This window comes from Mastigoproctus giganteus, chromosome 12 (genome assembly GCF_048544385.1).
Source record: "Mastigoproctus giganteus isolate SK-2022 chromosome 12, ASM4854438v1, whole genome shotgun sequence".
Taxonomy (NCBI): Eukaryota; Metazoa; Arthropoda; class Arachnida; order Uropygi; family Thelyphonidae; genus Mastigoproctus; species Mastigoproctus giganteus.
This window is the reverse complement of record NC_143586.1, coordinates 18362544-18389197: the sequence shown is the minus strand read 5'-3', so window position 1 is coordinate 18389197 and position 26654 is coordinate 18362544. Positions and strand designations below refer to the sequence as shown.

At 37.9% G+C, this 26654-nt stretch overlaps 1 protein-coding gene across 2 annotated transcripts in view; it reads left to right on the top strand.

The window, feature by feature from the left end:
- The first annotated feature begins 13410 nt into the window (after positions 1-13410).
- The window catches only part of inc (BTB/POZ domain-containing protein inc), a 66952-nt gene continuing 53708 nt past the window's right edge, over positions 13411-26654 (top strand). For both annotated transcript variants that reach the window (XM_090386133.1, XM_090386132.1), the window contains exon 1: positions 13411-13660. In XM_090386133.1, the coding sequence (XP_090242259.1) occupies positions 13433-13660 (228 nt within the window). In that variant the 5' untranslated portion in view covers positions 13411-13432. The remainder of the gene's footprint in view (positions 13661-26654) is intronic.

The window sequence follows — 26654 nt, the reverse complement described above, 5'->3', positions numbered from 1 at the left end:
CAGACTGAAAATAGGCTACTGTGGCAACATCATAAGAAGTTCAAAATATGAAATACTGAAATTGATCTTAGACGGGGAAATTCCCAATAAATGATCCAGAGAAAGGAAAAGAAAAATTTGGTTTGAGGATATAAAATACTGGACGAGACTTTCGGCAGAAGAAATCGTTCATAGGAGTAGAGAAAGAGACTACAGGTTTTTGATGGCCTCCAACCTCCAAGATGGAGATGGCACATGAAGAAGGAGTTATAAAAAAAGTATTTCATGTACTAGCATTTCATTTTCTTTAGCAGATCTGGAAAAGTTTTCCAAACTTGCAGAGCATCCATTTTTAATTGTAAACTTCGCAATCGTACTGTCTTAATATTCCTTCGCCAATAAGAGCCTTTCAGTAACGACTGCTACTGCCGCCATCTTTATGTCGTTCCACGAACTGTACTGTAGTATTTCTTTGAATTTATTCAAACTATCCATTTCCACCACAAAGATGGAAGCTTGTTCCAGACATCAACCATCCGTCGACCGAAGGAAAACTTATGCACATCTATTCTGCAACCATCCTACTTCCATGTGAATTTATATCCCGTCATATTCATAATCTGAGCAAGAGGAAGAATTCCAACCGGACTGAGTTTCTTCAAAGCCATAAACGCCTCAATAAGATCACTTCGCAGGTGCCTTGTCTCCAGACGCTGCAACTTGCAGAATGAAGCCTTTTTAGTAAGAGTACCACTTTGTTCCCGGCACAAGACTCGTTTCCTTTTTCTGTACATCCTTCTTAAAATGAGGCCTCCAGACCTGTAAGCACTACTCAAGATATGACTTGACCATTGCCTTATACAATAGGATAAACCTTCTTATCCCTGCTAGCAAAATTCCTGCATATCATTGATCTGTCCTGGGAGCCTGTCTGCACTGCTCAGAGAAATTCATATCTATCTGCATAATTATTTAAGGTCCTTTTCATTCCATACTGCCCTGAATTTAGTACCACATGGTTGGTATATTCTGGGGTTACTGCTACCCATAGTCAGTACATTGTATTTGTCAATATTAAACTTCAATTTTCATTTCTCTGTCCATCTACCTAATTTTTTCTATATCTTGTTGCAATAGCATACCTTCGTTGCTCTCACTAAGTACCGTCCCAAACTTAGACATTAAGCCTGATATAGTTTCATCAATATCATCAATAAATATGGAAAATAATAATGGGCCCCACAACCGAACCCTGCTGAACTCAACTAATGACATTAGTCCACAAAGGGCAGCGTCCGTTGATACTCACTCTCTGTCATCTCCCTCTTTATCCATAGCAAAACTTGCCGTTAATGTTACACTGCTCCCATTTGTACTGAGTTCTTTTATGTGCAACAGTATCAAAAGATTTCCTGAAATAGTTTTAGTAACAGCAAATTATGCAAGAAAGCAAACTTGTACAGCATCAGCGGAAAAAACCTACTCAGTTCACACGTACCCTCCAAGAATTTGTCTCGTTCTTCCTGGAATTTATTCAACTCATCCACTTGCACAACAACAGATGGAAGCCTGTTCCAACAATCAACCACCCGCTGGCTGAAGGCAAACTTCCGCACATCTATCCTGCAACCATTCGTCCTGAACTTAATTTAATGCCCTTCATGTGTGTGTGGTGTCAGCAAGTGAGAGAATACAGTTAACATTCAGCTTACTCAATCCATTCAAGGCTTTAAATACCTCAACCAGATTCCCACGGAGGTGCTGGTCTTGGCCCTGCAATTTTCAGAACTAAAGCTTTTCTAGGTAAGAGCACTCTTTTGTTTCCTTCACCAGTCTGGTTGCCCTTCTCTGCACCTGTTTCAGCAGATAAAAGAACTACATCCTTTCTAAAGTGTGTGTAAATTTCATGACAAATTAGTACTGAAGATGCGGCCTAACCATGGTCTTATACAAAGGGATAATCACTTCCCTATCCCTGCTAGCGAAGTTTCTGTATATCATTGACAATACCCCATGAGTCCTGGCAGCATAACTGCACTGCTCAGAGAATATCATGTCTGACTGGACAATTACCCCCAGGTCTTTTTCATTCTCCACTACCATGAGTGTAGTACGTCATAGTTGATAATTTATTCTGGGGATTACTGCTAGCCACATGAAGTACCTTGCATTTAACAATATTAAACTTCAATTGCCATTTCTCAGCACATAGACCCAAAATTTCTACTAGATTTTGTTGCAGTAGCTCACCATGATGACTCGTTAAACGCCCTGCCAACCTTTGTATTATCTGCAAACATAGACATTAAGCCTGATATACCTTCATCCATAGCAGTAACTTGCCCTTAATGTCACATTGCTCTAGTTTGTACAGCAGTCTTTTATGTGCAATAGTATCAAAAGCCTTCCTGAAATCCAAGTATATGATGCCGAAATTATTTACGGCATCCAAATGAAAAATAAAATTATTTTTTGCATTCAATCTGATAGATTACTATGATACAGTGACCAAGGAAGGCTTGGTCATCATCCTCGCGAGTAGTACAGTTGTTAGAATCGCAATCCTGCCCACACCAGGTAGAAAAAATACTCGAGTTTTAGTCCATCCCCGACGTGAGGAATTTTTTGGAACTTTTTCACGTGTCTCAGTTAGTCGTTTCTGAACAGGACAGCATGCTTTTTACTGCCATAAACTCAGGGTTTTTCATCCAACAAAAGAGAAACCGACCACAGAACACATGCAATTTACAGACAGTATACACAGTGCTATATGATCTTAGTTGCTGATGCTCCTAAAAACCTTACGACAACAACAGCTTGGTCACTGCATCATAGTAAAGTATTAGATTGGTTAGACAAGGCTGTCCCTTTAACAATTTCATGCTGTGATTGCAGTATAATTGCACTGGTTAAATAAGTAATGCAGTCCAAATGGTCTTGCATTACTTATTTAACCAGTGATTCCATTTCTTCCCTGGAACAGGTATTAAGCTAAAAGGTCTGCAATTATTCACTTCAGCTTTTGATCCCCCTTTATAATTTGATATAAGTTATGTACGTCTTCAGTCCATAGTGACCTCCCCGGAATCCAAGCATGCTCTCGTAATTAACTCTAAGGGTTTGCATGCCTCCTTTAATATAACTGGATAGATTCCATGCACCCCAGGGGCTTTTTTTATATTAATCTTCAATCATTTTCCTCTACTTTCCTTTCAGTTATCACAAAATTACTTAGGCGCTTCCCCATCTCGAAAGAATTCCTCATGCGTGAATCTAGAGGCAAAATACCTATTCAATTTGTCCGCAACCCGTTGACAAATTGAATCAACTCTTAACCCATAAACACAGGGGCATTCCTAGGGTATGTGGCACCTAGGTGCCAATTGAAATTTGGAACCTCACTTTAAAATTTTATTCATATGTGTACGTAAGTTTCAAGTTTTCAGGAGCACCTTGAACGTTAGGGCTCAGGTGAGGTCACCCCCTGCACCCTCGGGACAGTCTTCCCCTGCATAAACATCTAATGGCCCAATGTGATTCAAACTCTCCTTTCTACCGTTAATATAAGCATAGAAATCTTTGTTCATTTTCTTTGAAGTCTTTGCTAGTAACCTCTCATTATCTGCCTTAGATTGCCTAACCTCCTTTATGACTTGATTTCAGACTAATTTAGGTCTACCCTAGGCTTCTGTACTGCGTGATAATTTATGCGCTGTCCACATGTTTTTTCTTTATCTCTGCCATTAGTCTAATTAGTTCATCAGACATCAATTTTAGTCTAAACCTTGAACAATATTTTATAGCTAGTATGAAAAGTCTAGTAGCTTCTGTGATCAAAATTCTCATTTAGAATTTTCTGCTGGTAACATCGTAAGTTGGTCCAACTGCACACAATTTAAAAACTTTCTGAGATCACTGTAGTCACCTTTAAGAAGGCAAAAGCCTTTCCCTTTACCATTGACAGTAGTTATGTCTTTAAATGAATTCCACATTAGGACACTGTGATCGCTGCCACCCAACGGGTGTTTCATCTGCAGATTCTAAATGAATGAAGAACACCATATCAAGAGTATTGCTTCCTTTTGTTGCCTCTCAAAAATGCTGCTGTAGAAAACAGTCACCCAATAAATCCACAAATGTCTTGATGGTGTGCCCAGCCCACAAATTCTAGTTAACACCTGGAAAGTTAAAATGTCCCATTATGAAACTTTCTGATTTGCTGGCCCATTCTACTTCTCTGTATAGTTGTTTGGTACAGTGATCACAGTCATTATTTTTGTCCTATAACACACTCCAACTATCACTTTTGTTTTCCCAGTGCTAATATTACACTAAACTGATCAACATTGTATTCATCACCCATGTCAACTGAAACTTTAATATGTTTCTTATCTAAGAGCATAATCCCTCCACCTCTCCCATCCTGTGTGTTTTCCTGTATTCATTGACTCCCCACATTCAAATTCAGCATCACTTATGTCTGTGTGACACCATGTTTCTGCTGTTCCTACAATGTCTGCATTTGATGACTTATTCAATACTTCAAAGTCACCAAATTTATTTACAATTCTCCTATAATTAGTGTACATGCAAGTACAGATGCACAAGTTCTTATTCTTAGTCACCTTAACATTCCACATGTATTTATTTGTTCCATGATGACCTACAGCAGGGCCTGATGTACAGACACCTTGCTTTCCAGGATGCTGCATGTACCAATGGCAGTAGTGCAAGAATCGTTTTCACCGATTCCTGCAGCTCTAATTAAGATATTAGTCTGTGTATTCCCCAAGTTAGCAGCTTTCCAACCTATCACTGCCTCGATAGCATCAGCAAATATTCTTGCACCCCCTTCTATTGAAGTGTATTCCATCCCTGTAAAAACAGTCTCTCCTGTTAATAAGCACAGACCACGCTGAGAAATATTCTACTCCATGAGCCTTGCACATTCTCTCCAGGGCCGAATTGATTGACAAGGCTCGCAATATATATTCCTTCCTATCGTGTCTGGGCAGAATTGCGGATACTTTCAAATTCATCCTAACTCGTCACTTTTTCACACTTCCCCGTACTTGTTAAGTAAGTTGTCAGCTCTCCTACTCTTAATATCATTATTGCCAACAATATCACCTTTTATGCTCTTAAAAGTTGATATTTGCTCTACAACTCATCTACTTTTGCCCCTGCAAACATACCCTGCTTCAATTCCACCTACCCTCTTGCACAACACATTTCCCGTTTCCGTGACAATAGAGTCACTGATAATAATTATCTTCTGTGGGACAGCGCATTCTGCCTTGAATATTGCCCCTGAGTTGTCTGATGTACAAAGATGATTTATTGTGTTGAGTTCGGCTGCCGAGAAAGCTTGCTGGACCTCCCATTTTTATTCCTTCCAGGGTATCTATCCTACCCTTCAAACTCTCATAAACGTCCATCAGAATGCTGAGTTGGTCCCTAATTTCTTTACTCTCCCTGCATGTAGCACACACACAAAAACATCCCTCTTGGCAGGATCATGTCCTATTCCAGAAAGTTCTGCAAACATTTCACAAGTTGCAAAATATTTATGCTGTGATACATTGGAGAATCGCCCGCTTCGGTTCTCCCCCGAGCCACAGCACTCTCGCTACTTTCTTTCCGTTCTTTGCTGCATTAATCTTAGGAATGATTTCCGTTTAAATACAATTTAATTGGTTAAAAAAAAAGAACTATTAATTTTAGGACACCCGAATAATTAAATTCATCTGCCGTTAATTGCGTGTGCTTTATGGTCGATTTGTCTGTCTAATTCAGCCACGGAGCGAAAAAGCCCATTAAAGTTCCTGGTGTCATCGACGATGATTCGAACCGGGGCCTTTTCCACCTGGTGTGGGAAGGACGGTGACGATACCACTGTGCTACTCACGCAGACTAATTTAATTGGTTAACAATGAAAATTAATAAAATTTATAAATTTAATTGACAATGCTACACTTGGCTAATAGACTCCTAAATGCAGTGAGACGTATTTCGCTATCGAGTTTTACCTTATACTTTATGCTATCAAGTTCAGGATATACATCACGCTATATCTTTACGATCGCAGTGTCAAATTAGTTATATCCATATGGAAAAGTTACATTCTTTAGCTAAATACAAAAAGATATATGCCCAAGTGATTAGAACCGTCGAGCTACTGTACTTAATAATCACATTTAAAACCCTACTATTCCACTGCACTGCTCGTTACGTACTACGATATTCGTTACGAAATCTGTGTATATGATGTCAAAATTATTTTTTGCATACAGTTCCTTTGTCACTGCATCAGAGTATCCAACGAAATTGATAAAACAAAGATCTCCCCTTAACGAACTCATGCTGTAACTGTAACTCCTGTCTAGATTAAAATTCAAATTATTATACAGTATTAGGATTACCCGTAATTCAATACATTAACCCGTATTTCTGTCTGTAAATTGCATGTGTTCTCAGGTCGATTTCCCTGTTTTGCTGGACGAAAAAAAACCCAGTTTCTGGGGGGGGGGGACCTTGCTATATACGCCTGAGACCGACTAACTCGTGTCATCGACGGGATTCGAACCCGGGCCTTTTCCACCCGATGTGGGCAGGTCGGTGACATACCACTGTGCTACCTTTATGTAGACACTCCTGATTAGATTGTCCTGCATCACTTTTTTAACATGTGACTCCAATATTTTTCCTGGAACAGAAGTTAAGCTCACTGGTCTGTAATTACTCATGTCGCCCTTTGATCTTCCCTTTGTGAATTGGGGATACAATCTCACATCTACAGTCCACAATGACCTTCCATGAATCTAAACAATCTCTCATAATGATAGCTAAAGGTTTGCTTACCTCCTTTGCCGCCTCCCTTAAAATAGTTGGATATATCCCTTACACCTCAAGTGACATTTTTATGTTTAAGTTCGACAATTTTTCTTCCCCTTTCATCTCAGTTATAACCAAATCATTTATCTCCCTGTTAGAGTTTAATAAACGTCTGGCATTCCTTTCCCTAAAGAGTTCCTCATGTGTGAATGTAATGCAAAATAACAATTCAGTTTGTCAGCAACCTGAGCAGTATCATTAATAGTTAAAGCATCGCTATCTAGTGGACCAATGTGATTTATTCCCTTCATTTTGATGTTTACATAAGTAAAGAATTCTTTCTTGTTTTTCTTTGCATCCTTTGCGAAAGATTTCTCATAATCTGCCTTGGCTTGCCTGACCTGCTTTGTGGCTTGCTTGTAAACTAGCTTATGTCTAACATAGGCTTCTGTGTCCTCTGATAATTTATACGATTCCGCGCATTTTTATTCTCTGCCACGTCTCCTTAGATCATTTGACATCCATTTAGGATGTCATATGATCTAATCATAATGCCTTGAACAGTATTTATTAGTTGGGATGAAAAGCGTAGTAGTTTCTATGATTATTTATTTTATTTTATTTTATTTTATTTTATTAATAAAAAGATACGCAACAGGTAGCCATTAACAGTGTATCTGAGATCAGATCAATAAACATAATAACAATAATGTGAAATCCTACAGGACGATAAACATTGATATAGATTCAAACAATAAAAGCATATGTACAAAAGAGGATTGTATTAAGTTAAGTTACCGGTAAAACAAGTAATAATTAATCTGTTAGAGAATAGAAAAATAATATAACAAATAATAATAAACTACAATAATTAGATGTGAGCTAGTCACTTTGCAGTTTAAGTGAAGAGGCAAACTTGTGGATGGAGTTCATCAGTGATTGGGAGTTGTCAAAGAAGTCAATGCGAGAGTCATTTGCTGATTTGCTGATTCTGTTCAGTGGACTGAACTTCATTAAGTCCGTGTTGGCAGAGTCAAGGCGAAACGGTGTAAGGTTCCTGACTTGTCTACAGGGAGCATTGAAGTTTATTTTACTCAGGATATCAGATGCTTCATAAATTCCAGTGATTACTTTGGCTACGAGGGCGATGTCAGCAGTAACTCTTCTAGTGCACAGAGGCCTTAGATGAAAGTAATCACACAGCGATTCATAATACACTGAGTGATAGAATAGAGGATTGCGGTACGTAAGGTAACGGATAAAGTTTTTTTGGACTGCTTCAATTTTGTTAGTTAAAGTCTTTGTGTGAGGATTCCAGATGGGTGAACTGAATTCAAGGATTGGCAGAACAATAGTTTTATAAAGGATAACCGCATATCTGTAGTTTTTGAACTTGTATGTGTTCCGTTTGATGAATCCCAGTGTTTTGAATGCTTTGCTGGTGATTTTAAGGACATGGGCATCGAATTTAGCACTGCTGGAAAAGAGAATCCCTAAGTCGTTAACTTGGTCACACCTTTCGATGATCACAGAGTTAATACTATACTCCGTATTCATTAGTTGTGGAGATCTGCAAGATGAGAAAGAGATAACTTTGCACTTCGAGGGGTTAGCAGACAAGCCATTCAGAGACAGCCACAGAGAAAATTTATTGAGAGCACATTGAAGTTGTTGAGAATCGGTAGTCTCCTTCACTGCTGAGTAGATCTTAAGATCATCTGCATAGAGAGCAACTTGAACATTGGAGGTGTAGATGAAAGAAGGAAGATCATTTACGAAAACAATGAAGAGAAGAGGACCTAAGGGAGAGCCTTGTGGTACTCCGCTTAGTGGTATAAAACAGTCTGAGTTCACTTGATCGATGATAACGCTCAAGGAACGATGCGTAATATAGCTGCGTAGCCATGAGAGCAAAGGGTCACGGATGCCATATAGCTTAAGTTTTTCCAGAAGTTGTTCGTGCGGGACTTTATCAAATGCCTTAGATATGTCTGTGTAGACTGCATCAACTTGCAGGTGGTTATCAAGAGCTTCAGAGGTGTATTGCCAGAAAGGAAGTAAATTTGTGACTACTGACTTGCCACTGCAGAAACCATGTTGATTCTGATCGATAAAAGGCTTGAAGAATTCGAAGAGATGTTTGTGCACTGCTGTGTCGAAGAGTTTAGCCAGGCTGTTTTGCAAGGTTATGGGTCTGTAATCAGATACGTCATTTTTATCACCTTTTTTGAAAATAGGAACTATATTGACCTGCTTAAAGTGCTTAGGATACTTCCCCAGCCTGAGAGACAAGTTGAAGATCCGCAGTATGAGGGGTTTCAATGTAGTGACAGTCCTTTTCCAAAATAGGCCTGGAATGTTATCTGGGCCTCTAGTATAGTCATTTTTCATGCTTTTTAATGCCGAGTTTAAATCTTCATCAGTGATAAAGAGATTAATGAGGATATCATTTTTAACAGGTGTGAAGTCAGGAAATGAGGCAGGTCTCAATGTATCATTTGTTTGAATTCTAGAAAAGTGTTTGGCAAACTCTTGAGCAATACTGAATTCGTCAGATAAGAGAATTCCATCTGCGTTTCGGAGTTGTAACTTTCTACTGGTTATGTTCTTATGCTTCATGAAATTCCAGAATGGTTTGATATCTCTGTGAGTAAGCAGACTATCCTGAACTGACTCTGTATACATGTTGTAGGAGTTTAATATGAGAGTTTTCACTTCTTTGCGGAGTTGGCTGAATATTTCATAGTATTGACTGTCACCTGTTTGCTTATATTTGTTTCTGTAGAATTCTTTGGATTTAATTTTACGTATTAGTTCACTATTATACCAGTGCGGGTAGGTAGAGCGTGCGGTAAGATGGGATTGAGGAACAATGTCAGATATAACTGAATGGACACAGTTAATCAGGTTGTTGGTGAGCACATCGATGTCATCCATAGCGTCAGCGAGCTGCTTGTCTACGTTTCTTAGAGCTAGGTTGAGCAGAGGCCAGTCAGCCTTTCTGAAATTGAATCGAGGAGTACGGGAGCTGCATTTGAAGTTATGAGAAGTCACTGTGATGTCAAAAGTAATTGGTGAATGATCCGAGTGAAATATGGGGTTGTCGGTGTGAACATCTATATGAGTAGAGGAAAATATTAGGTCGAGGTAAGCATTTTCTCTGGTTGGAAAGTTGCAAATTTGTTCCAGACCATAGCTGTGAAGCATATTAAAGAGAGCCCTAGTCTGCAGTGATGGAGAAGAAGATTCTAAATTGGCCATTTGACAGTTAGAGTCACCCAAAACCATTGCTATGTCGGCAGATTGAATTAGTGGGAAGATTGATTCCAGCGAGCTTTCTAAGTACTGGAGGTCTATATTAGTTAAAGGAGGTGGAAAATAAAGCAATACTATTAAAACCTTTAACTTGCCAAGATGAAGAAGGCAGTATACTGATTCAATATTTGTGAAATTTGATGCAGTTTCACAGAGTATATGGTTAGAATGTATAATAGCTACTCCGCCTCCACGAGATCCTCTGTCCTTTCTATGGATTGTATATTGTCCATCTATAATCTCCTGATCATCAATATCAATGGAGAGCCAGGTTTCAGTGAGCAGGTAAATGTCGTAAATATGTGAGCCTTGGATTGCTCTGAAGTGGTTTAGGTTGCTAATTATACTCCTGCAATTCTGAAGGTAAACACTGAACAGTTGGGATCTGGGGATTCTATGACGAGAGGAGAACGTAGTATGTGTAGATAGCAGGGTATCTGATTGCTATGCCGGTGGAGAGGAGATTTTGGACTCCCTTGATGGTCTGTCCGTGAAGCGTTTTACTAGAGCCCCTGATAAAAGGGATCTTAGATTCAACACTTTTTCTGTTTGTGATGGAAGGCATGTTATTATAAAAGATGAGTAGGCGGGACATCGTGTCTTCAGAGAACGGACATCTACTCCGAAACCATATTCTTCTTTAATTAGGTTGATAAGATCTTCAGATTTAGTGGAGGGTCCAAGTCTAGAAAGAAAAATTCGCTCTTTTGTGGGAATAATTGTGATATTATACTTGTGTTTGAGTAACTGAGATTTTTCTGCAGTAGTTACATTCTGTGTTTGATGAGTTATGGCTGGAAGCTTGGAGAAAGTACCTTGAGATATAGATGCTTTAATATTTTCTGACGGTTTGTTCTGTTTTGATCTTTGGTGCGATATTTGAGACTGGCAATCAGAAACAGGTTTACTCACTGTGGCGGCAGATCTACAGACAGGTTTGCAGACCTCATTAGATGTGGCAGCAGTTATTTTTGCATATGTTGCCTTAACTGATGTTGAAGAGGATTCCGCTTGGTGACTCTGAGCTTGTGAAATAGAAGTACAGACAGAACTGTTCCGCAGAGGAGAGTAGGTGGGAGGAGTGGTTCTATTTACATCAGAAGAATCATCTAACAGAGTCTGTTTGGCAATAAATTGCTCAGTTGAATGACTTGAATCATGAACGTTAGCAGGCTTGGGCAAATTAATATTTGCAGCAGTAGAAGTATTGAGGCCGGTGGAAGGTGAAGATCTGGTCTCAGTACTGAGGGCATCGTCAGTTAATGAAGAATTCGTATTCACTTTGAGCCCATTGGTGTCGAGAGTAGGTTCAGAATTCTTCCTAGCTTCCCTTAAGTGGCAAGACATAACTGATGTGAGATTTTTAATTTGGGCGTTAATGTCAGAAATTTCAGCCTGTTGATTAGCTAATATTGTTTTTATACCACAAATCTCCGTGTATAGCTCGCTGTTTCCTTCATTGAGTGTATTAGAATCCAGGAGAATTTCAGAGTTTGCAGTATGAGGTGCGCTGATTAGATGAGTTTGAATGAGGATTTTCTGCATAGTGTTAAAGAGTAGTTCCTGGAATTCAGTTGATTGCAGAATACCAAAGGTTGGATTCAGAGTTTCCGTAGGGAAGGAGTTAGCGCTGAGATCTGCTGACAGCACAGATATATGTGTTTGAGTTGATGCATCTGAGATTTGATGCGACAACAAAGAAGGATTAGAGGCTTCATCCATGCACGATTCAGAGTCGGTATTTCTAGTTATTGGCATGATATTTGTCTCAAATGTACTAGAGTACGGCATTTCAACTTTGTTAGCCGAAGAGGAGGAAAGTGACTCAGGTTCCGTGCTGTTTGGCGTTGCAACAGTTATAGGGCTTTTCTGAGAATTTCTGAGTCGACATCTATCACAACAGAATGATTTCCGCCGACTTTTATTTAATTTTTTCAGGTCAGAATGTGTACAGTCATTGCATATTAATTGTTTGCACTCAATACATTGGACAATGGGGTCAGAGCTGGTCCCACAGATGGTGCAGACGTTAGAATTTTGACAGGAGGTAGTATTTGTCATATTGAATTCAGTTACTGTAGTTTTACTAGATAATTTAATATCACCACAGTTGTGGTTTAGCAAGCAATAGGCACTGTGACCAGCCGGTCGCCTTAGTTGCCCTGCAGTGAAATCCACAGGGAGCAGGGGACTAAGTAGGGAGGGAAGAACAGAGCGGCTAGGCAAAACTCTAATGCCTGGTCAAGGTCAAGTGTCTGTTGGACACATGTATAAGTTGAACTACAAGATAATGGCTGAAAGCGCTTGTATGGAGTAGCGGACTGAACATGCAGAAATTCATTTAATACTTATCTGTTGTCCGTTCAAATAATACAGTACTTGCACCTGGCAGTCCAAGGGCCTATCCTTATGTGGTGGCACTAATAGGAACTTAATACTTTAAATAAAAAACACACAAAACAAGAAAAGTTTACGGAGCATATCATACAGACAGCCGGACACAATCATCCCCCTAGCGGACACAAATTGCTAGTATTCATCCTGTCCAGTTTATATATTATTTAATTTATTTAAAAATAAAACTGGGAAATAATTGAATGCACTTGATCCTCAAAGATACGAAAAAAATCATGAGTAATATTTCAAGTTAAAACCATTTCTGGACCACTCTCGAACCAGAATCTGACAACCTGTATTTCCCTGAATGCTCTCCATTTAGAATTTATTGTTGGTAACATCATTAATTTGTTCTACTGTATAGAATTTAAAAACTCTGTGAGCCCACATTAGTCTCCTTTACGAAAGTAAAAAATCCTTTCCTTTCCCTTGAAGGTAGTTACATCTTTAAGTGAATCCCACATCAATACACCGTGATCACTGCCACCTAGTGGTTCTTTTATCTGCAGATTCTAATGCAAGAAGAATGAGTAGTGGGCTATGGTAGGACAAGGTTACTGAAATATCAACCTGTCTATGTTATATTATGTCCATTAATTAATCATTAATCACGCAGTGTTTAAATCCTGCAATTATTATTATGCTATTTCGCTTCAAAGCCTATAAAAAAAAAAAAAAGAAAATTGGAGTGACACTGCACACAAATTGCTAGTATTCATCCTGTCCAGTTTATATATTATTTAATTTATTTAAAAATAAAACTGGGAAATAATTGAATGCACTTGATCCTCAAAGATACGAGAAAAATCATGAGTAATATTTCAAGTTAAAACCATTTCTGGACCACTCTCGAACCAGAATCTGACAACCTGTATTTATGTAGCATATCATCGATTGTGTGGAGAGTATGTTTGTATTATACACAAACATGGCTGCCAAACCTTATATGAATGGTGATGAAAATATTCATGTTAACATCCTCCCTCATGATGATAAACCTGTTCGAAGAAATCAGTGGGTGCGCTTAAATGTAGGTGGAACTTATTTCTTGACAACAAAAACTACTTTGTGTAGAGATCCCAATTCGTTTCTTTATCGTCTATGTCAAGAGGATCCAGATTTAAATTCCGATAAGGTAAGGATGAAGTCACTGACCAGCTGTGACTCAGTGGGTTGGTTTATTTTGAACACAACTAAATATTATCTTTATATCTCTTTGGCTTTATACGATATTTCAAAGACACAGTTAGTTGGTACTGATGTATTTTGATATTTCACAAAGATTTTGCTTTCTCTTTGGGAATGGAATCAAGACTACCGAAATTATTTGATTCATACTTCTGCATATATTATAACCAGTAGTTTATTATACATTAAATTAATAGAATAGATTAAAGATGAACCTGACCATGGGCCAGCTGTGGAACATGATATATTTTTGCTCGTATTTGGGTGTTCGTCTTCATTTAGAAAACATGAGCGCTATGTTTATGGCTTGTATGCTGTCAGAATTTTGCTTTTGATTGCTTTTTTCTCATTTTTACAACTTTTGTGTTGATAATCATTCTCAACGGACTTGGATTGTTTTAAATTATTTGATAACCAAAGCATGTTATGTAAGTTATATAAATTGTTCAGTTATGAGCATAAATCTTTGTATGCGAAATGGTGTTAGTGTAGGCAAAGGGCATAGGTTACACCAAATATAACATTTTTTGAATATATCAGAATGAAAAGAGTTAAATTGGAATATTTTTTTATTATTTTGCTAGTTTTTCTGGAAAATCAAACCACATGTCAAATCAAAAAACAAATAAAAACACAGCCTGTTATATAGCGAACAAAATTCAGAATTTTCATTATGTTGAGTTCAGATTATGCAAAAGTGCTATTTCTTAGGATTGTGTATTTATTAAGCTTACTAGTTTCAGATTATTAATAATATAGCAAAAGTAGTTCAGATCACTGCCTCATTCAACCAGCTGCCTTCCGTGTCCAATGAATGTTACCAATACGTTAGTTGATCAACAAAGTACCTAAGATTTTACCAGAGCAGCAAAAGTTCATTAAATTTTAGTTCACTTAAAAAAATTATATTACCAAATAACTAAAAATAAAATAAATATAATCTATTTAGTCAGTTAATCAGATAGCTCAATAAATAAATAAATACCACAAAAATGTTAGTAAGCTATTTCGAAGTCAGTGAGTAATGCTAAAACTACTACATGTTGGTGTGCAGTTTTACGATGTGGTCAGTTATCTTGTAATGGGCAATCTCCAGATTTTAGATATTATTTTTATATTACTGATGTGAATTGGTTTCTTGCTTTGATTATTATTCCTTTGTTACGTTTGACAAAACACATTAATATGTATGTAAATTTAAAATTTTGCACTCTTAATGGTTCTGTGAACTGGAAAATTGAAGTGATTGTTAGTTTCATGTTTATACTGTATTTTCATTTTCAGCAGTGTTAATATTTTTTTGTTGTTTTAAAAATAATGTGAAAGAAAAATAAATTTAAAAAAACAATAGCATTTTTAAGTATTTAAATTTTTTTATTAAAATTTTCTTAAAATAAGTACTGAAATCCATTAAGAAAAGAAAGAATATTAGTACATCTAAAGTAAATTTTAAAAAAAGCCTTTTTTCCAAAAAAAAAAAAAAAAAACTGGGCACCTGTTAGGTTCCATGCAACTTTGTAACAAGAAGTGGTGCCAACTGCTGCCAGGTTAAACAGCCTGAGAATATAAACATGCCTCTTCCCCAGTGAGCCTTGCACACATACTTCCTCTACTGGAGAAAAGGTTGTATTGTCAAACACACCTAACATTGGGACTTTGGTGAATTATGTAAAACATTTTTCACTTCTACTTCCAGGGGAAATTTACTGTTCTTTTCCATGTACTGTACATTAGAAAAAACAAAAGAAAACACTAGTACAGTACTATGAAAATGCATTTCGGTGTAGGAATTGCAATATTTTTTTATGACTACCTGAAATCCAGAAAATTAGAAGGAGATCCTTCTTCTAACATCAACCCAATCTGAAGATTAATTATTAATAACAACCCTCTGCCTTGCAGCTATTCTGAAATCCCTCTAAGGATCTTACCCATGACCCCAACATGTTGCAAACTTTATACAGTAACCTTGCATGCTGGACAGATTCAGGTGATTTGCTAATGTGAAAATTATTTCCTATATCCAGTTTATGATGAGTGTAAATTTGCTTTTGCAAGCTATGCTGTATTTCCTTCAAAATACTGTTTGTGTTTATGAGGGTCATTTTGAAACTAATGCCTCCAAATTTTATTTTCTGGTTATCATTGCAGGTATGTTACTTTAAACTGTGTAGTATGTATGTCAAGTTTTCAAGTACTTGCATTTATTTTTTCACCTACTTTGTATACACTTTCTCTTTTGCTGAACCAGAGGCTGCATCCCCCCCATGGCTATCAAGAGCCACTTCTTGATAGCCATAGTGATAGCATCAGCAAAGTGTTCCCCCCCCCCCACAAAGGCCACCTTTCATAGAACCAAATAAGTGAAAGTTTGATGATGCAATGTTAGGACTGTGCAGTGGGCAGGATGTAACAGAGCAGTTCACCCAAATGATACAGTGTTCTTCCTTATCAGGATTCTGATACAAGTTTTGGTTGGCATGGTAAAGGGCCGACCGGGCTAGCCAGGTGGGTAAAGTGCCAGCCTGGCAACCCAAAGGTCGCGGGTTCGAATCCCGCCTCGGGCTTGGATCAAAGTACTGCAAAAACCTTGGGAGGTGCATTATGGCCACAGAAGCCGATGCGCCAACAACTACCAAACAAAACAAAAAACAAACAAACAAGCATGGTAAAGGAGTAATTTTTCTTTCTCTGATTTCACTCTTGCAATCTTCTGTCTTCACCTTCTTCACTATCTCCATATAGTGATCAGCATTCATTATTTTTTCCATTCAGTATTCATTATAAGGAAATCCACAAGAATACACCATGCTAAAAACAAAACACCCAAATTCCACACCTTTCTCTTTTTCTGGACTTTTTCCAACAAAGATTTTTCTAGCAGATATTCAAGTCTTGAATTTCTTCTTTTTCAACGAATCTTTGTGTGACCACTCCATGGACTGCCACTAGAGTACTTAGGTCTCATCTTTGGTAACCTTACTGTCAAGAAAGCACAGGCCTGCACTCTCTTGAGATTCCTTTAGCATTCATGGAACTTGCCTAGAAAGCCAGTAAGATTCCAACAGTGATTGAAACCTAGGTATAGGTAATAGCATACACTAAATAAAAAGCAATATACTTCTCCAGGAACAAGGCTTTTTATTTAGGGTAGTACAATATTAAGGCAACTCATGGCAAAGTGCCTCCAAAATATGAGATTGATGCGCTCAGTGGTAAATCCAGTTTGCTACTTAGTGCATCACGTAAAACTATGTAACAGAAAGAGGCTTGTGTCCAACCTGTACATGACTTTGACTTTCATAGCTTGAAGCTTTGCCATAAACTTAATTATGTCTACCTTTATTGACTTAATTTTTATTATTTTTTAAGTTAATAAAGTTGTATCTTTAATTAGTTTAGCCACAATGAATTTTAAATTTGGAAGGTTAATATTTTTGTGGTTTTTCATTTATTAGTTTTTTTTTGTTGGTAATGTTGTTTGCTGACTGGAATAGATACATCCTGTGTAAAAAATTTTACCCCTCTGCAGATTTTAAAAAATAAGAAACTGTTCTCTTGTTGATCTATTTAAACATCCAATAACATTTTAAACCCTGCAGCATATTAAAATTTCCAGTGGCATTTAGATATCTTTCACCACCTACTGTAATGAGTAGGTGGTGAAAGAAAAAGGTGTACAGGCAAGATAGACGTGACAAAAGAAGAGAAGGTGGGGTCATACTTCTGATAAGAAAGCACATGGATTGCAGAAGAGTATATCCATTTGATGAGGAACATCAAAATAACATTGAATCAGTCTGGTATGTTGTAAAGAGTAGAAAAACAATAAGAATAGTTTTTAAATGATACAAGGAAGCAAGCTTTTTTGGTATGTTTGCCAAAAAGAAAAAAAAAAAAAAAAAAAGTGAATATAGAGCATATGCTACCCATTCTGATTCATTTCACCTATCCCCCTCTGGGATATCTTGTTTCCAAGCTTTGCAGTCCACACCCTCCAAGCCTTTCTTTATATGCCATATTGATTAGTATTAATATTACTAGTGGCAAAATGATGCAAAGAAGCAAGCTTATACAATATTAGCCATTAAAAAACATTGCTTACTCCCATTTGTCCATCCTTTCCAATAATTTTCTCAAATCCTCCTTTAAATTTATTCAAACTACTCACTTCCACACCATATTATTATTATTATTATTAGCTATATGGTGTAAAGAAGCCTGAGGCTTATGCTGCACCAGCCAAAAAAAAAAAAAAAAAAAAAAATTCCCAAGTTACCCTGAGAGAGAGAGAAAGTCAAACGTAGAAAGAAATCACCAAGAAAGAGAAGAATGATTGTAGTTGATGTTTTTGTAATTAACCAAAAAAAAAGTCATTTGACAGTTTCTTGGTTTACCGGAAATGTACTTATAGCTAACCTGTAAAGTACTAGAGAGATAGTTCTATGACATGATATGCATTGTTATTTGCATAAAGTAAAACTAAAGTTATCACAAAAAAAAGAAGATGCAATTTTGTAGTTAATGTTGTTTGACACTAAACCCTCGATATGGAAGTTTTATTCTAACAATCAACCACTTGCTGGCTGATGGCAAACCTCAGTGCATCTATCCTGCAACCATCCTTCCTTGATTTTAATTTATGCCCCCTCATGTGTAGTAAGAGGAAGAATAACACCTCAATCTGATCACCTGTTACAAGCCATACGGCGACTGGGCTAGCCGGGTGGGTAAAGTGCCTGCCTGGCAACCCAAAGGTCATGGGTTCGAATCCCGCCTCGGGTTTGGATCAAAGTACCGCAAAAACCTTGGGAGATGCATTATGGCCACAGAAGCCGATGCACCAACAACTATCCAAAAAAAAAAAAAAAACCAAGCCATATCTGGAAAGCTAAAATCCCCAATGATAATACTGGTCATTGTCTGTCTCAGTTCATCTCTGGTCATTGTTCATCACAGTTATTTAGCCTATAACATAATTCTACTCTCAGGTTTTAGTTTCCCAGTCTTTGTCACAACACACTAACTCGCATTACACTGGCAACCCATATCAATATGCTTCTTAACCTTAGCATATCTCCTCATCTTGCTGTCTGCAATTTAGGTGCATGTTATACTCACTGTATTTAAATTCTGCATCACCTTTTTCACAACGGCACCATGTTTCTGAAATTCCTGTATGGATAATGAATGAAATTTTGAGGTGGAATAAGGGTTTTCACTCCTACAGGAATAATTTCACTGATATGATTTAAGCAAACGCTAGGATCAGAAAATTTAAAACAGTAATGCAACCAAGGAAAAGAAGAATAGGAATCTCCCCCAGATCATTCCATTTCGCATTCTTGTAATGTAAAATATGAGGCTGTGAATGTCCATGAGAGAGAGAGAGGTAGGGGGGACTCCACTGGAGAAGAGACTATCCTCGAATTGTGCCTAAGGTGTGTAGAATTACAAAAACCTCAGCATCTTCACCAACTGGGTTATGCAACTAGAAAACTGAATTTGTCTGGAGGTAAGAACATTAAAATCATCGAGGAAAATTACCTCACTGTTAGGGAAGTTATAGTGGAGAAAGTCAAAGATTTGAGTGATTAGTGGAGTTGGGAAAACAATAGTGGCAACATATGAATTTGAACAAATGGGGTAGAGAGATTCTTAAGACATGGGCAATCAAAATGAAGAAATCAAAATTAGGAAGTCTCTGATAAGGAATATCAGAGCCGATATATGGATAAGTACTGCATTTGAAGCAAATGGAATCATTCTACCCAGATGCAATAGAAGGCAGTGCATAATTGAGAGCCTTGTCCGTCGGTTCAGTCTTGGAGTGACTGTGCAAGGCTCACTGGGTAGAAGGCGCCTCCATAGCCAGGTGGGCAGGAGCAGCAGTGCATAGCACATGCTTCTTGATTAGACCGGGGTTCAAGCCTGTGAACACCAAATACGGAGGATGCGGAAAGGTCAGGGAATGACCACCGCATGTCCCCATAGCAATATGGCCTTAGTTGCTAATGCTTCTAAAAACCAAATAACAAACAACTGGGTAGAATTTTTCCAGCGTGGTCTGTTCTTAACAGGAGAGATTGTTTTTACAGTGATGGGATACACTTAATAAAGGATGCAGTAATCTGGTGCTATTAAGGCAGTGTTAGGTGGGTTGGAAAACTGCTAGCCTTGGGGAGGGGATACATAGACAAATAGATTACCAGTAGCTGCAGGCTGTTAATCTATTTGTCTCACTTATCACATGCAAGAATTACTTTATATTTGCCATACACAATTGCTTCCTTAATATTTTCCATCAATTTGTCACATGCAAAAATCGTTTTCACCTTTTTCCAGCTACCACAGGCAGAGGTGAAAGTGATTCTTGGTTGCTGTATATCCATCCAATAGATGGATATACAGCAACCTGAAAAGCAAGATGTCAGAGATTACAAAGTCTACTGGGGTCATCACAAGACAAGAAAATATACGGGTTGTGTTAGGATTACTAAAAACAAAAACAGGTGCATGTATACCTGCTTGTATATTAATGCTAAAATTATAGTCAAAAATTTGAATTTGAAGTACTATACTGGTTAATTCAACAAATGCAGACACAGTAGGGATATTAGTAACATGCCACTCAGACCGGCAGTGCTGAATTTGAATATGGTGAGTACGATGTGTAATGGCAGGACAGACTGGGGGAAGAGAAGTAATGCTTTTGGTTAAGAAGCATATAGAATGTGAGGCAGTGCATCCAGGTGATGTGGGCAGCCAGTGCAGTGTTGAGTTAGCATAGTGTGACAAACACTGGGAAAACTAAAATTATGGTAGGAGTATGTTATGGGCATAATGACTGTAATGAGTATAATGAAGAATTGTACAGATAAATAAGAGTGGTCCAATAAATCAGATAATAGGTGAGTTTAACTTCCTAGATATTGACTGAAACTTGTGGATTGGTCACAACACCAGAGCTTACTCGTGGGCATCAGACAACACAATGGCAGAATGTGCTGGTCCCACAGGAGCTAGTTATTGTCAGGAAAATGGGAAATACATTGTACAAGGATAGGTGGAATAGAACCAAGGTATGTTTGCCAGGGGAAAAAGTAGATGATGTTGTAGAGCAGATGTCATCTTTTAAGGACATAAAAGGTGATATTTTTGGCACTAATGATATTAAGAGTAGGAGATCTGAGGACTTAACAAGTATGGGGAAATGTGAAAAAGTCATGAGTTAGGATTGAATTTGAAAGTGTCTGTAATTCTGCCCAAACATGATAGGAGGAAGTATATGTTGAGAGCCTTGTCAATCAATTTGGCCCTGGAGAGAATGTGTAAGGCTCATGGGGTAGAATTTTTCTAAATGTGGTCTGTGCTTGTTAACAAGAGAGACTGTTTTTAGAGAGATGGGATACATTTGAATATAAGAGGTGCAAGAATATTTGCGAATGCTATCAAGGCAGTGATAGGTGGGTCGAAAAACTGCTAGCTTGTGGGAGAGATACACAGATTAATAGTTTAACTAGAGCCACAGGCAGAGGTGAAAGTTCTTCTTGCGTTGCTACTATTGGTACATGAAGCAGCCTGGAAAGCAAGGTGTCTGGGATTTTGGGCCCAGCTGTAGATCATCATTGATCAAATTAATACATGGGCTGAGTTAGGGTAACTAAGAATAAGAACAAGTGCATGTATACTTGCATGTACGCTAATACTAGGTGCATTGTAAATGAATTTGAAGTACTGATTAAGTCGTCGAATGCAGACATTGTAGGAATAGAGGAGACATCGTGCCACTTAGACATAATGATGCTGAATTTGAATATATAGGTACAATGTATACAGGAAGGAGGGGCAGGAGAGGTGGAGGGGGTTATGCTTTTAGTTAAGAAGAATATTAAATTTAAGGCAGTGCATCTAGTTGACTTGGGTGATGAGTGCAATCTTGAGTCTGTTTGGTGTGATATAAGCAATGAGAAAACAAAATTGGGATTAGTAGTGTGTTATAGGTCTAATGGCTAATGACTTGAATGGCTATACAAGGAAATAAAGTGGGCCAGAAAATCAGAATGTCTCATAATAGGGGATTTTAACTTTCTAGATGTTTACTGGAATTTGTGGGTTGGTCAGTCACTCACACACTAGCAAGATATTTGTGGATTTCTTGGATCACTATTTTTCTAGAGCAGCATGTTAGAGATGCAACAAGTGCAAGCAATACTCTTAATCTGGTTATCCGCAGTGATTCTTTATGCATTAAGAATCTGCAGGGAAAAGATCCACTGGTGGCAACAATCAAAGTGTACTAATATGGAATTTAATTAAAGAAATGTAAAGGGAAAGGCTTTTGCTTTCATAAGGGTGACTGCAGAGGGCTCAGACAGTTTTTAAATTGTGTGCAATGGGACCAATTGATGATGTTACCAACAGCAAATTCTAAATGGGAAGTAATCACGAAAGCTACTAGGCTTTTCATACAAACAAAGAAATGCTATTCAAAGCTTACACCTAAGTGGATGTCAGATGAATTATTGAGACATGTGGCAGAGAAGAAAAGTGCATGGGATGCATATAAATTATCATGTGATACAGAAGATTATGGGTAGATATAAATTAGTCTGTAATCAAGTCACAAAGGAGGTTAGGCAAACTAAGGCAGATTATGAGAAGTCTCTGGCAAAGAATGCAAAGAAAAACAGCAAATATTTCTACACTTATATTAACAGTAGAAGGAAAAGGCTGAATCACATTAGGCCACTTGATGTCAGTGGGTTAACTGTTGATCACTCTGTTCACATTGCAGACAAATTGAGTAGCTATTCAATGTGTGAATTGCTCATGCTGAATTCCTCATGAGTGAATGTAGATGCAAAGCAAGCTTGCTTTGCACTACATTCACTCATGAGGAATTCTTTAGGAAAGGGGATGCCAGAAGTTTATCAAACTCTAACGAGGAGCTAAATGACTTTGTGACAACTGAAAGGAAAATGGAAAGGAAATTGTTGAGGAAGGACATTAAAACGGCAACTGGAGCAGATGGAATCAATCCAATTATATTAAGATTGTTAGCAAAGCAGGTACAAACCCTTAGCCATAATTATGAGAGCATCCTTAGATTCAGGGGAGGTCCAGAATTGCAAATATATCCCCAGTTCATAAAGGGGAATAAAAAGGCAACATGGGTAATTACACACCTGTTAGCTTAACATCTGTTCCAGGGAAAATAATGGAATCGTTGGTTAAAGAAACCATTTGGACAGGCAGCATGCAATTATACTGTGTTCACAGCATGGATTTGTCAAGGGGGCAGTCTAACCAATCTAGTTAGACAAGACTGCTCTCCCCCCCCCCCTGACCGTCCAAGTTGCTGTGGTGCAGTGACCATGGAACTGGGTGCAAAAAATTAATTTTGATGTCGTATGCTTGGATTTCAGGAAGGCTTTTGATACTATTGCACATAAAAGACTGCCATACAAGCTGGTGCAATGTCGCATTAAGGGTAAGTTACTGTTATGGATAAAGGGATGGTTAAGTGGAAGAGACATAAGAGTGGTTATCAATGGGCACTTCTCTTTGTGGACCAATGTTATTGGTGCAGTTCCCCTGGGTTCAATGCTGGGTCCATTGTTGTTTTCAATATTTATCAATGTCTACATTTGCAGATAATACAAAGGTTGGCATGGTGGTTAACGACAGCCATTGGGGCGATCTACTTCAACAAAATTGAGAATATTGCATTGGCGGGCTGAGAAATGGCAGTTGAAGTTTAACATTGAAAAATTAAAAATGCAAGGTACTGCACATGGGTAACAGTAACCCCAGAGTAACATATCAACTGTGTGGTACTACTCTCAGGGTAGTGGAGAACGAAAAAAGACCTGAGGGTAATTGTGCAGTCAGACATAAAATTCCCTGAGTAGTGAAGACATGCTGCCAGGATAGCTCAGGGGGTTTTGTCAATGATATACAGAAACTTTGCTAGCAGGGATAAGGAAGTGATTATCCCTTTGTATAAGGCCATGGTTTGGCCACATCTTGAGTACTGTATATAGGTCTGTAGGCCTCACTTCAGGAAGGATGTAGATTTTTTATTTATTTATTTTTTTTTGGCTGATGCTATATAATCTTGCTTTCTTGCATCATATGCTTCAACTAATGCTAATGTAATCTGCTGGAACAGGTGCAAAGAAGGACAACCAGATTGGTGAAGGGAACAAAGTGGGTGCTCTTAACTAGAAAGGCTTCAGCTCTGCAAATTGTAGAGCTGAATCATTTCTAGAACCTGGTCTCGAGACCAGGCACCTGTTAGGAGATCTGATTAAGGTGGTTTAAAGCCTTGAATGGATTAAGTAAGCCGAATGTTAATTGTGTTCTCTTGCTTGCTGAGATTACACACGTGAGGGGGTATAAATTCAAGATGAGGAAGGATGGTTTCAGGATAGATATGTAGATGTTTGCGTTTAGCCAGTGAGTTGTTGATTGTTGGAACATGCTTCCATCTGTTGTGGAAGTGGATGGGTTAAATAAATTCAAGGGACAACTAGACAAATTCTTGGAGGGTATGGATGGGTGAACTATTTTTTTTTTTGGCTGATCCTATGTAAGCTTGCTTTCTTGCATCATTTACCATTACTGCTACTACTACAAACATTGTAGCAGAAATTTTCTAGGTTTATTGGATAACCTTTCTGCAGTCATCCAATAGATCCAGAAAAACACACAAGGCAACAAGAGAAAGCAATTCTTGATATGATTATCAGCAGTGACTCATTATGCATTTAGAATGTCTAGATGAAGGAGCCACTAGATGGCAGTGATTGTAATATACTGATGTGGGGAATCCTTAAATGATAAAACTACTCAAAAGTAAAGGGAAGGGATTTTGCTTTCATAAAAGAAACTAGTATTACTAGTGGCAAATGATGCAAGAAAGCAAGCTTATAAGGCATCAACTGAAAAAGAACACTTCCCATATTACTTGCCCATCCCCTCCAATAGTTTGTCTAATTCTAATTTATTCAAACAATGCACTTCCACAATAGCAGATGGAAGTTTGTTCTATAGTTGGTTGTTTTATAGTCAGTGATTGATAGTTTTTGTCCTGTAAATTTCAGCTGCCTACTGGCTGAAGGCAAACTTCCACATCTATTCTGCAACCATCCTTCCTCAATTTGAATTTATGCTCCCTGGTGTATGTAGTCTGAGCAAGAGAAAGAATTCCATCAGCATTGAGCCTGCTCAATCCATTTAATGCCTTAAACACCTCAGTCAGATCACCTTGCAGGCGTGTAGTCTCTAGATGATGCAGTTTGCAGAAGTGAAGCAGTAATGGTCTATAAACAGATTTTAAATTCTTTTCATTGGGACCAATTGATGATGTTAATAACTGCAATTTTTAAATGAAAAGCATTCAAGGAAGTATTGATAGAAGCTAGTAATCTTTTTATACCAACTAAGATAGTTTTTAAGTTTAGACCTGAATGGATGACAGATAACTGAGACCAGTGGCAGAGAAGAAAAATATGTGGGATTATTATAAATTACCAGGAGACTTGGAATTCTATGGCATGTACAAACTAATCTGCAATCAGATCACTCAGGAGTTTGGCAAGGTAAGCAGATTATTAGAAGTTGTTGGCTAAGAATGCAAAGAAAAGTAGCAAAAATTGTTTGTGTTAACACTAGGAGGAAAGGAATGAAAAACTTTGACCCACTAGATATGAATAGCATTGTTGATGATCTTGTTCAGGCTTCTGACAAACTAAATAATTATTGTGCATCTATGTTCATGGGTGAAGAAGTTTTTAGAGATGGGGACACCACAGTTATAACTGGCAGCTGAATGATTTTGTTTTAACTGAAATGAAAGTGGAAGAGAAATTGCTGAGCTAAAAGTAAATAAGACACCTGGGGCTATTGGGATCTAATTAATACAGTTATATTAAAAGAATCAGTAAAAGAGTTAAGCAAACCTTTGGCCATAATTAGAAGTTTCTTGGATTCATGTGGGGCTTCTATAAATTGGAGGTGTGCTAATATGTTTCCTATTCACAAAGGGAGATCAAATAGCGACATCAGGAATTATAGACCTGTAAGCTTTACTTCTGTTCCAGAGAAAATAACAGTCAGTGGTTAAAGAAGTATTGCTGGAATATCTTAGCAGGAATGGAATTATATAGAAATCACAGCATGGGTTTATTAAACTCTGAGCAATCTGATTAGCTACTATGATGGAATAACAAAGAAACTGGATGCAAATAATAATTCGATTATACATTTAGATTTCAGTAATGCTTTTGAGTCTTTCACATGAAAGACTGCTCTATAAATTGAAGTGGTGTGGCATTAGGGACAAGTTACTGCATGGATAAATTGATGATGGAGTAGCAGAATACAGGGGGTGGTTATAAATGGATACTGCTCTTCATGGACTAACATTATTAGTGGAGGTCCTCAGGGTTCAGTGATAGGCCCCTACTGTTTACAGTTTTTATTAAAGATATTGGTGAAGGCATATGGAGCTTATTGTCTAAGTTTGTAGATGATATAAAAGTTTGCAGGGTGGTTAATGACAGCAATCAAGGCACTACAGCATGATATAGATAAATTAGGCAGATGGACTGAAGTGACATTTCAGGTTTAACATTGATAAATGCAACATACTGTGTACGGACAGCAGTAATCTCGGAATAATATACCAATTAGTTGTTCACACTCAAGGTCATAGAGACTTAGGGGTAATTGTACAGTCCAGTGTGAACTTTTCTGAGCAGTACAAATAGATTGCCCGAAAAGCTCAAGGAGTTCTCTCAATAATATACAGAAACTTTGCCAGCAGGGACAAAGAGGTAATCATCCATCATATATATGGCAATGGTTAGGACACATCTTGAGTGCTGCGTACAGGTCTGGAAAGCCTCATTTTAAGATGTGGAACTCTTGGCACA